At 39.4% G+C, this 12,134-nt stretch overlaps 1 protein-coding gene across 1 annotated transcript in view; it reads left to right on the top strand.

The window, feature by feature from the left end:
- Positions 1-12,134, top strand: part of CSMD1 (CUB and Sushi multiple domains 1) — a 2,005,298-nt gene that overhangs the window by 1,858,954 nt on the left and 134,210 nt on the right. The window contains exons 47-48 of the mRNA XM_043454305.1: positions 5,898-6,086; positions 10,542-10,688. Coding sequence (XP_043310240.1) covers positions 5,898-6,086; positions 10,542-10,688 — 336 coding nt within the window. The remainder of the gene's footprint in view (positions 1-5,897; positions 6,087-10,541; positions 10,689-12,134) is intronic.

Here is a 12,134-nt window from a genome sequence, read left to right as displayed (position 1 = left end):
TGTTCTAGTTGCTTTAGGTGTAAAGTTAGGTAATTTATTTGATGTTTATCTTGTTTCTTGAGGGAAATTTGTATTGCTATGAACTTTCCTTTAGCACTGCTTTTACTGAATACCATAGGTTTTGGGTTGTTGTGTTTTCATTTTTTTTTCTGTGCATATTTTTATTTCCTTTTTTATTTCTTCTGTGATTTTTTGGTTATTGAAGAGCATGATTTTTAGCCTCCATATGTTTGTGTTTTTTTATAATTTTTTTACTCCTCCAATTGACATCTAATTTTATCACATTGTGATCAGAAAAGATGTTGGAAATGATTTCAGTATTTTTAAATTTACCAAGGCTAGATTTATTGTGCAGGATGTGACCTATTCTGGAAAATGTTCCCTTTGCACTTGAAAAAAAGTGAAATCCATTGTTCTGGGGTGAAATGCCCTGTAGATATCAATTGGGTCTAAGGTCCATTGTGTCATTTAAAACTTGTGTTTCCTTGCTCATTTTCTGTTTGGTTAATCTATCCATATGTGTGAATCAGGCATTAAAGTCCCCCACTATTATAGTGTTACTTTTAATTTCCCCTTTCACACTTATTAGCATTTGTCTTATGTATTGAGGTTCCCCTATATTGGGTGTATATATACTTATCATTGATACATGTTTTTATTGGATTGATTCTTTGATCATTACTATGTAGTGTCCGTCTTTGTCTCTTATTATGGTCTTTATTTCAACCTGTTTTATCTGATTTGAGTACTGCTATTCCTGCTCTCTTTTGGTCTCTATTTGCATGAAATATCTTGTTCCAGCCCCTCACTTTCAGTATGTGTCCAGGGTTTGAGGTGGGTCTCTTGTAGGCAAGATATATAGGGGTCTTGTATTGTATGCATTTGACTAGTCATTGTCTTTTGGTTAGAGCATTTAACCCATTTACATTTAAGGTAATTATTGATAAGTATGATCTCATTGCCATTTACTTTGTTGTTTTGGGTTCAATTTTATAAACCTTTTCTGTGTTTCCTGTCTAGAGAAGATCCTGTAGCATCTGTTGAAGAGTTGGTTTGGTGGTGCTGAATTCTCTCAGCTTTTGCTTGCTTGTAAAGCTTTTGATTTCTCCTTTATATCTGAATGAGATCCTTGCTGGGTATAGTAATCTTGGTTATAGGTTTTTCTCTTTCATCACTTTAATTATGTCCTGCCATTTGCTTCTGGCCTGAGGAGTTTTCTACTGAAAGATCAGCTGTTATCCTTATGGGGATCCCCTTGTGTGTTATTTGTTGTTTTTCCCTTGCTGCTCTTAATATTTGTTCTTTGTGCTTGATCTTTGTTAAATTGATTAATATGTGTCCTAGGGTGTTTTGCCTTGGGTTTATCCTATTTGGGACTCTCTGGGTTTCTTGGACTTGGGGGGCTATTTCCTTCCCCATTTTAGGGAAGTTTTCAACTATTATCTCCTCAAGTATTTTCTCATCCCCTTTCTTTTTCTCTTCTTCTTCTGGGACTCCTATGATTCAAATGTTTGGGTGTTTAACATTGTCCCAGAGGTCTCTGAGATTGTCCTCATTTCTTTTAATTCTCTTTTCTTTTTTCCTCTCTGCTTCATTTATTTCCACCATTCTATCTTCCACCTCACTTATCCTCTCTTCTGCCTCAGTTATTCTACTGTTGGTTCCCTCTAGAGAGCTTTTTAATCTCAGTTATTGCATTGTTCCCATTATTAATTGACTCTTCTTTATTTCTTCTAGGTCCTTGTTAAATATTTCTTGCTGCTTCTCAATCCTTGTCTCTAGTCTATTTATCTGTAACTCCATTTTGTTTTCAACATTTTGGATCATCTTTGCTATCATTATTCTGAATTCCTTTTCAGGTAGATTCCCTATCTCCTCCTCTTTTGTTTGGTTTGGTGGGTATTTATCATGTTCCTTTACCTGTTGAATCTTTCTCTGCCTTTTCATTTTGTTTAGATTGCTGTGTTTGGTGTGCCATTTCTGTAGATTTGAAGTTTGTGATTCTTCTTTATTGTGGCATCTACTCCCTATGGGTGGGGTTGGACTAGTGGCTTGTCAAGGTTTCCTGGTTTGGGGAACTTGTGTCTGTGTTCTGGTGGGTGGAGCTGGATCTCTTCTCTCTGGAGTGCAGTGAAGTGTCCAGGAGTGAGTTTTGGGGTGTCTACAGGTTTGGCATGGCTTTGGGCAGCCTGTCTTTAAATTGTCAGTATTGTGTTCCTGATTTGCTGAAGAATTAGCGGGTGTGTCTTGCACTGGAACTTGTTGGCTCTTGGGTAGAGCTTGGTTTCAGTGTAGGTATGAAGACTTTTGGGTGTGCTCTTGTGTACTAATGTTCCCTGGAATCAGGCGTTCTCTGACATTCTCAAGTTTTGGAGTTGAGCCTCCTGCTTCTGTCTTTCAGTCCTTCTCTTACAGTATCCTCATACAGCACAGATGATAAAACAACTAGGTTAATGGTGAACAATTCTTCACAGAATTGAGTGACACACATAGAGATCCAGAGAGGTACATAGAGAAGAGAAGAGGTAGGATGGAGATATAGATGACCAGGAGAAGTCAAAAGGGGAGAGAGCAATCTAGTCAGTAATCAGTTTCCGAAGTGTTCTCCACAGCCCAGAACACCCAGAGAGATTCACAGAGTTAAGCAGAGAAGAGAACGGGGAGGAAGGAGATAGAGGTGACCTGGGGGAGAAAAGGGAGATTCAAAAGGGGAGAAAGCAATCGAGCCAGTAATCAAACCCCTAAGTGAAAATGGATACTGAAGATTAGATTCTTAAAGATACAAAATGGATAAAAAAAAAAAGCAAAGATTAAAAATCTAGAATAGAGTTTAGACTCTCAAAAATACAATATAAAAAATATAAAGCAAAGTCAATCAGAAAGATTAACACACACACACACACACACATATATTTGAAACTTGCTTTAAAAATAGGGTCTTTTATTTTTGCAAGGTAATTGTAGGTTATAAAAATGAAAACTAAAGGAGTAATAAAGAACTTAATTTTTCTAATTAAAAAGTATTAATAGTAAAAATATATCTAGGAATTTCTCTGGAGCTGTTATGGGCAGTGTGGGCTCAGTTCAGTTTCAGATATTTCCTTGTTCCAGCTTGCACTTGTTCTTGAGGTCTATGGGCCCCCTCCAATGCACAGTCAGTATTAACTTCAGGGTTTTAATCTCTTGCACCTGTCACTTCCAGAGTGGTTCCCTCTCCTTTGTTTATTTTGGCTTCCTCTGTTTGCAAGTCTCTTCTGTGTCTGATTTCCACCCTGACAGAAGGGGGCAAAGATGGTCACTTATTTAGACTCACTTGTTCAGTTGTGTTGTGTGGAGGGAGGGACTCTGTAAACAAATTTCACTGGTATCTATGGGGAGTGTTTTCAGTGTCTGGGCCATGCTGGGTTTGCCCCTTCCCAGGTCTACAATGCCCAGGCTCCATGGAGCTCTGCAAGGACACTCTCCCAAGTGGGCCCTGCATTTTATGTACTTCCCAGGTCTAAGCCGCTCAGGTCCTCGGGTGCTCCACAAGGGCGCAGACCGGGTTGGGCTGTGCATTCTGTGCCCTCCCCAGGTCCGAGCAGCTCAGGTGACCACGTGCTTGGTGAGTGCACTGTCCCAGGTGGGCCGTGTGTCTTAATCACCTCCCAGGTCCTAGGTGCTCGGTTTCCTAGTGGCACCGCGAGAGCGCCATCTCAGGTGAGCTGTATGTCTCCTCTGGGGAGCAGACCTCAGGCTGTGACACTCATGGCAGATGTCAGCCATCTAGGATCCCAGGAAGACATGGCAAGCAACTGGGAGCCTCACAGTTTGGTGGAAGATGCCATCTCTGGGGCTGAGATTGCAGCTGCCCCTTGCCTTCCAGCCCTGGCTGTGGCAGGCCTGCCCCTCTGCCTCCAGAGGCGGGAGGGGCCTACACACAGCCCGTTAGCTCTCCTTTGGTATTCACTCAATCCTTTGTTCTGTGAGCATGCCAGGCTGAGAGTTAAAGCATTTTGCGGGAAAGGTTTATTTTTGTCTCCTGGCAATCCCACAGTTTGGGTTACTGTCTCATGTTATCTCCCTTAGATTGTCCTCAGGGCATTCAGGCCCTGTCCTTACCCTAAGGACCAATGATTCAGCCTGTGCCTCCCTGCCCAGCCCCTACTTGATGGTGGAGGATGCGAGCATCTAGGCTACTTCTCCTCTGGCAGCTGCAGTTAGGCACAGAGTCTGTGTTGTTGTTGTTGTTTTTTTTTTCTCCCGTTATGTTGCCGTCTGAGATTCTCAAACACCCCACAGACCCGCCTGTGAGAGGGTTTCCTACTGTGTGGAAACTTCTCCTCCTTCACGACTCCCTCCCCAGGATGGGTCTCTGTCCCTCAATGTTTTGTCTCTGTTTTCATCTTTAAATTTTATCCTACCTCCTTTCAAAGAAATTGGGCTGCCCTTCCGGGTGCCTGGTGTTTTGTGCCAGCATTCAGAAGTTGTTTTGTGGAAGTTGCTCAACATTCAAATGATATTTTGATGAATTTGTGGGGGAGAAGGAGTTCTCCCTGTCCTATTCCTCTGCCATCTTGGGACCCCCTCTCTGGTTTGATCCTTTGTTAGAACAGCTCACAGAAATCAGGGGAACAAACGTGACCCACGACAGTGCAGTGAACTAGTAGGGTTCAAAGGGCAGGGCCTGGAGGTGTCTCCCAGGACCTGGGGTGCCCACCCCCCTGCCATGTGTGCCTTCACCAACCCACAGACTCAACAGATGCGTAAGAGCTTCGGTGCAACCAAGTCTCCAGTGCCCCAGCCCCACCCTCCCTGCTTCCCCCAGGCGTGTGAGTGGGCAGAAAGTCTGCACCCTCTCCTCCCTGGGTGCTTGTGGTGACCAGCCCTTCTGAGGCTACACAGACCCACCCTGAGTCACCTCATCAGCTCAGACTCGGGTGTCACCCGGAGGGGCCTTTGGAGCCACAAAGACACTTCCAGCACTCAGGAAGTTCCAAGGGTTTGGGGAGCTCCTACCAGGGGCCCCAGACACAGGCTAAGTGTATTTTAGCGCAGAGGGCTATCACAAAAGTGAGTATTCTCAAGTTAAGGAAATGTGATGATATTAAAAAGGTAAAGTAAAATGTTAAGAGTTTTTTTTCTGTCTGCATGTACACAGGGCCTAGGGTTTTATGATCTCCCTGGACCTGCTTTAAATGTACAGTAGAGCCAGAGCGCGGAGAAGGTAATGGCAACCTACTCCAGTACTCTTGCCTGGAAAATCCCATGGACGGAGGAGCCTGGTGGGCTGCAGTCCATGGGGTCGCTAAGAGTCGGACACGACTGAGCGACTTCACTTTCACTTTTCACTTTCATGCATTGGAGAAGGAAATGGCAACCCACTCCAGTGTTCTTGCCTGGAGGATCCCAGGGATGGGGGAGCCTGGTGGGCTGCCGTCTATGGGGTCACACGGAGTCAAACACGACTGAAGCGACTTAGCAGCAGCAGCAGCAGCAGAGCCAGAGCTGGGTTCTGCTCTGATGTAACAACACTCCATAAGCGTCTTATCCTTATCCCTCAGAGGGCAGACAGAGTGAAAACCACAATCACAGAAAACTAATCACACTGATCACATGGACCACAGACTAGTCTAACTCAATGAAACTATGAGCCATGCTGTGTAGGGCCATCCAAGATGGACGGGTCATGGTGGAGAGTTGTGACAAAATGTGGTCCACTAGAGAAGGGAATGGCAAACCACTTCAGTGCTCTTGCCTTGAGAACCCCGTGAACAGGATGAAAAGGTTCTGTGTGCATCATCTCCTAAATCTGGTCACAGTTGACTCAATAAGATTGCTTTTTCTTTTCCCCCATGAGCTTTCATACCCAAGAATTGCTTTTGTTAAAGAAAACTTCCTGGTGCTTTTTTCCTTAGCACAATGCCCAGCCAATGAAGTCCGTACAGAATCCTCTGGCGTCATCCTCAGCCCAGGGTATCCAGGCAACTATTTTAACTCCCAGACCTGCTCCTGGAGCATCCGAGTGGAACCAAACTACAACATCACCATCTTTGTAGACACATTCCAAAGTGAGAAGCAATTTGACGCACTGGAAGTATTTGATGGTAAGTCTCTTCAAACTTTGTTAACATACCAGCAACCTTGGAACTTCTTTTGTGGTCCAATGGTTAAGACTCTGAGCTTCCACTCCAGAGGGTGTGGGTTGGATCCCTGGTCAGGGAACAAAGATCCCACATGCCTCTAGGTGCAGCCAAAAAAAGAATACATAACAGGGACCTATACATAATTTAATAAGGATCCTGTTATATTTTGTAATGCACAAACCTGAGTATATTCTTGAGGTAAATTACATCTCCCCCCAAATGGAAAATGAATTATTCTTGGACTAGTGTGGTCTCAGACATCAAGTGATAGGAAAAGCATCACCATGCCCTTCTTAATGTTGCAAATTTAAACCATTAAAATGCTGGTTTAAGACACCTTAAAAATGTACTAAATTTACATTAACCACTCTTTAATTCTTTAACATCGGGCTTTAAAGTATAGATGTTTCAGAAGCTCTTTCTTTCCTTTCTTCTAAGATTATATTGATCTAGAAGATATTTTAGGGGATTTAAGAGGGCAGAGGGCTATAAGTACTTTAATCAGTCTAAATGATTGTTTTACTAGAAATATATAAAAGTAATGGCTCATAGAGTTTTCTGGGTGATAAATGCTATAGTATTCCTAATGTAGAATTTTTTTAGAGATAGTTCCCTGAACAAATGCTAATACTGTTTTCAATGTGAGTCTTATGCATTTTTGTACAATTCTAATGAACATTTTAAAATGACAGTGCTCTGCTAAAACATAGTATGTGCTTGAATTGTTGATTTGAAATGAAACTGATGTTAATAATTTTTCTTTGTACAGAAGCATTATCATAGCCCCAAAATTAGACCATGATACAATTACGGCTGTAGATAATAATAGGGTTTTCACATGTTTTGATGGATTTGTCACTGAGTTCAGATAAATAACAATCAATTCAGTGAAAAAAAATACTGTAATTGATTCTGAGTATGTTTGCATGCCTTTTACTGACTTGATGAATCATAGTAGTCAAGTTGCTTCTGTGGATATACAGTAAATAGATTTATGGATTTCCAAAGATGAGCAGCTAAGTTGGAAATTAAACTCATACTTATATATGTAGAAACAGAGGACTGAAGAGTAATATTTTCATTTTCAGAGTTTTTAAGTGCATGTTAAAACAGACATGTACTATTGATGACTTGGCCCTTAATCTTTAGGATGGGAAGAAGTAACACATTAGCCAGGTACACAAACAGGCTTCTTTTGTCAATGAGGAGCCAGGGAAACTGTGCCTTTGAGGCTAATTAGATGTCACAAATAGTAAAGGCAGGCACCCAACCTCCAGGGGCTGTGTGTGTGTCTTTGTGTATACATGTTCCTGTAAATTCTGTATGTAGTTATATATATATATTTACATAATCATTCTAAATATATGTGGGTTCCTTTGTTTTGCTTTGGTAGAATTGAAGTTTAGCTGGCAGTGCTTCTACCTCTTCTAATTTCAGAAGCAAAATCATTATCAATAATTTATGCCCAAAGCGTTTACAGTGTGAGCTCCCTCCAAATACAGACAGATCACGCCCATGATAAACCACAAGCAAAATAGCTAATGGAGATAATATCAAAGCAGTTGCTGTCAAAATTTCCATAGATCTATGAGTAGGTTTGGTTTTACTCTCAAAGATTTTTCTATAAAATGAAAGGTCAGAGTTTCATATGAATAATTTTTAAGCATTGGCATTTTTGTTGCAGTAAATGTCATGTTCATTGCATCTCTTTTGTTTTTTTGAAACACAGTGGCTGTTTTATAGCTAATGAGTTGGCAAAAAAAAAAAAACAAATAAATTAACTATATCAATTTTAAGCTTTATTAACAGCAGCAGCATGGCTCCAGGTGGTGCTAGTGGTAAAGAATCTGCTTGCCAATGCAGGAGACACAAGATATGCAGGTTTGTACCATAGGTCAGGAAGATTCCCTGGAGGAGGAAATGGCAACCCTCCCCAGTATTCTTGCCTGGAATATTCCATGGGCAGAGGAGATCAATGGGCCACAGTCCATGGGGCCGCAAAGAGTTGGACACGACTGAGCGACTGAGTACACACACACACACACACACATACACACGCGCGCGACTCGAGTAGTGAATATTCCTCAATTTAAAAACAAAATAGGACTTAAGTCATTATAGAACTCAACTGAGAAATGTGTCAAAATACAAATGGTAGTCTTCACTTGTGCAGAACTTCCTAATTTTCACCTTAATAAAAGAGATGGTACCACTATTCATTATGGACGTGTATATTTTTAAAGAATAATCCTTTAGAAAGTTTGTCACATGATAAGCAGAGATAAGAGATGAGAGATGATGAAGGATTACATGTTTGATTAAGAATATCTGAAACTTGACTCGAGTTCTGTCATTAAAAATGACATTTTAAAATTGTATAAATTCAGGTGAATTTATTTCCCAGTGGCATTTCATTTTAGAATATAAATTATCTCTTCAAACAACAAGTAAAACAGCACAGACAACACTTGTCCATGGTATTCTCCAGGCAAGATACTGGAATGGGTTGCCATTTCCTTCTCCAGGGAATCTTCCTGACCCAGGGATTACACCCGAGTTTCCTGCGTCTCTTGCATTGGCAGGAAAGCCATGAAGCCTGTTAGAATTTGAGATGGCATCAAGGGGTGTCCTGGAGGAGACCTTAAAGTGTGGGTGCAGCTTCCGAACTCAATAGAGTGACTTGTCTCAACAGACAGTGTCAGCTTATGGTGCTGAGAATAATGCCAGCTGACTATTAACTATGTTAAGTATTAGCTTTGTTTTTTTTTTTTTAATTTTTAAAAATTAAATATACAGAGGTTCTTTTTTAAATGTATATGGGTATGGACTCATTGCTTGATGTACTGCATTTTAGGATTTTGTCAGATTTATCTTGTGTACTTTTTTTCAAAGAAGCAACAAGTTCAGATCAATATAGGAGCTCCTTGCACACCCAGTTTTGCACCTGTCCTGGAGGCATTTAATATTGTGAAGTGTCGTGCATGTGCATGTTTCATGGTTCATTTCCTATCTCTATCAGTCTATCAATCTGTCTGTCTATCTACTACCAAGTATCATTTCCTGTCTATACACTCACAGACATGAACATTCACACACAGTGTTGTATATTGTACACTTTTGAATGTTTACAGAATTGCTATCCTATTGTATTTATTTGAAAATAGATTTCACTTCTCAATATCATTTTTAATCTGTGTATAATTTCCTTGAAAACACTTTTAATATCTTTTTAAACTCCAAACCACAAGTTAGAATCTAAATTTTCCTATAAAAATTGTTAGAATGAACATTTTGCTATGCAAACAACACTTGTGCACATATTCTGGAGTTTATAAAAAATATAATTAAAACCTACAATTGTATTGGATATTACTAAACTGCTCTCCAAGGTGATTGTACTAATTTTTATTTTCACTGCTGCTGTTTAATCACTAAGCTATACCCAACTCTTTGTAACCCCATGGTCTGTAGCCTGCCAGGGTCCTCCATTCCCAAGCATGAATCCTAGAGTGGGTTGCCATTTCCTTCTCCAGGGGATCTTCCCAACCCAGGGATCGAACCCAGGTCTTCTGCATTGGCAGACAGATTCTTTACCACTGAGCCACCTGGGAAGCCCGTACAGTCAAAGCTATCTACAGATGTGAGAGTTGGACCATAAAGAAGACTGAGCATCAAAGAGTTAATGCTTTCAAATTATGGTGCTAGTGCTCCCCCTTCTTGAGAGTCCCCTGGACTGCAAGATCAAACCAGGCAATCCTGAAGGAAATCAACCCTAACTATTCATTAAAAGGACTGCTACTGAAGCTGAAGCTCCAATACTTTGGCCACCTGATGCAAAGAGCCAACTCATTGAAAAAGACTCTGATGCTGGGAAAGATTTGGGGCAAAAGCGGAAATGGGACCACAGAGGATGAGATGGTTGGATGGCATCACCGACTCAATGGACATGAATTGGAGCAAACTCTGGGAGATAGGAAGGACAGGGAAGCCTGGAGTGCTGCAGACCAGGAGGTCCCAAGAATTAGACTTGACTTAGGGACTAAACAACAGTACTTTTACTAGTATTCAGTTCCCTATATCGATTCAATGTTGCATATACTAATAGTAGTGGGAACTATTTTCATTTTTTAAATTACTGCCATTTTATAAGTAACTTTTTCATTTCAAGTATTATGTATTAACAGCATATATATCTGAAATTATTTTGGTTGGCTATTGTTTCTTTTATTATTATTATTTTTATGAGGAACTGTACCTGTTGCTTTATTTATTTGGAGTTCTTTGTCTCTTTTGGAACTAAATAGCTGTATATTGTACAGTTAGACTCCAACTTAATCAAAAGCTAAAAGTAGCCTATATTTTGTAGGTGCTAATTCATATCATAACTTATTTGCTTTTTTTGTTTGTTTCATTTAGGGTCTTCTGGTCAAAGTCCTCTGTTAGTGGTCTTGAGTGGAAACCATACTGAACAATCAAATTTTACAAGCAAGAGTAATCAGTTATATCTCCGCTGGTCCACTGACCATGCAACCAGTAAAAAAGGATTCAAGATTCGTTATTCAGGTCAGTAAGTGAAGTTAAGGTTTAATATAAAATTGTTTTTAATATAAAGGTTCTGCATTAAATTTTAAAAATTAAAGGTTTATACTATAAACCTAATTTCTAAAAATGAATACATAACTTCAGTAGAAATAATATGATGAAATCACTCTGAGTGATATCTCTAAACTGTGTTAGGGAAAATAAACTATCTGTTGATTAATATTAATAAATATTTTTACTAGCATCATAACCCATTGAACTGCATGGCACAGAAAGTAGAGATTCTTTCCCCAAAAATAAAATAATATAATATAGCATAAATATATAGTAATATAAATAAAGCATATTTTAATTTTAAAATATGTTTAAAAGCTAAGGAGACAAACAGGAGGAGATAATTGTATTGCATTTAATTTTATAAGTAATAATAACATCTTATGATTAGTAGCATGCCTTTTTATTGATTATATGTTTGTATGTCTCTTTATCTGAGATAATATACACACACACACACACGTAACCATATACAAAATAAATGCCTACATATATATTTCCTTATCAACATTTAAAGGACTTTGTTTTTTTCCCCATATAATTTATTTATTTTCTGTCAGTAGTTTTTTTATATTAATTAAATCAGTTAATATACTTCTGAGAGATTAGATCCTCTCAATGTGGCTAGCCCAAAACCTCGTGTTTACAGTGCCCTACAAAAGCTGTAGACAGACAATCTAAACTCCTCATATTTTAATTACTAAGCAAAATATCTAACCTTTTCTCAGTGTTACTGTGATATCCATGCTAACAACTGAGGTCCATTTCCCAAGGGAATTAAACGCCCACTCTATGCATTTCATGGATCAGTGTAACTCCCAGGGGTTGCTTATTCCAGGTGTGTTGTACATTGTCAGTGAAGGGCAACATCCTTTGGGCAGAGAAAGGTGTTAGTAGTTTTAGGAATATTTTTGCTCTCTCTGATTGGTAGGTACCATGAAATGATAAAAGCTTTGAAAAAGCATTAGTGTTTTGACGTGTCTGTTGATGGAAAGACAGAGAATGTGAAATTCACTCATGTTTCCTCTATAAAGTCTAATAAAACATGCTTAGATCTTTGTTTTTCGCCTTCACTAAAGTAGCCATTTAAAAAACTTATCAGCAATGAGTCCACAGTTGAAATCCCTTCACTGGAATGGGTATTGAGATCATTAGGACAATGATTGGATTTTTGTTCATCATATTCCTTGTTCTGAAAAATAAATATTCAAGCCTGTAGAATTGTTTGAATTTATTTCTAATGAGCAAAAATGGACATTGCAGGGGAAATCATGGTGAACATAATTTATCTTATTTTATCTGTGGCAAATTACTTAATAGGCTGGTGGTGTGATTACACTTTGAATTCTGTCACTCAAAGGGTATTTTCATTCATTATAGAACAAGATGATTCTCTTTGTTGGAAAAGCAGGA

The sequence above is a fragment of the Cervus canadensis genome, chromosome 31 (genome assembly GCF_019320065.1).
Source record: "Cervus canadensis isolate Bull #8, Minnesota chromosome 31, ASM1932006v1, whole genome shotgun sequence".
NCBI lineage: Eukaryota > Metazoa > Chordata > Mammalia > Artiodactyla > Cervidae > Cervus > Cervus canadensis.
The sequence above is the reverse complement of the archived record's forward strand: the minus strand, read 5'-3'. Positions and strand labels throughout refer to the sequence as shown.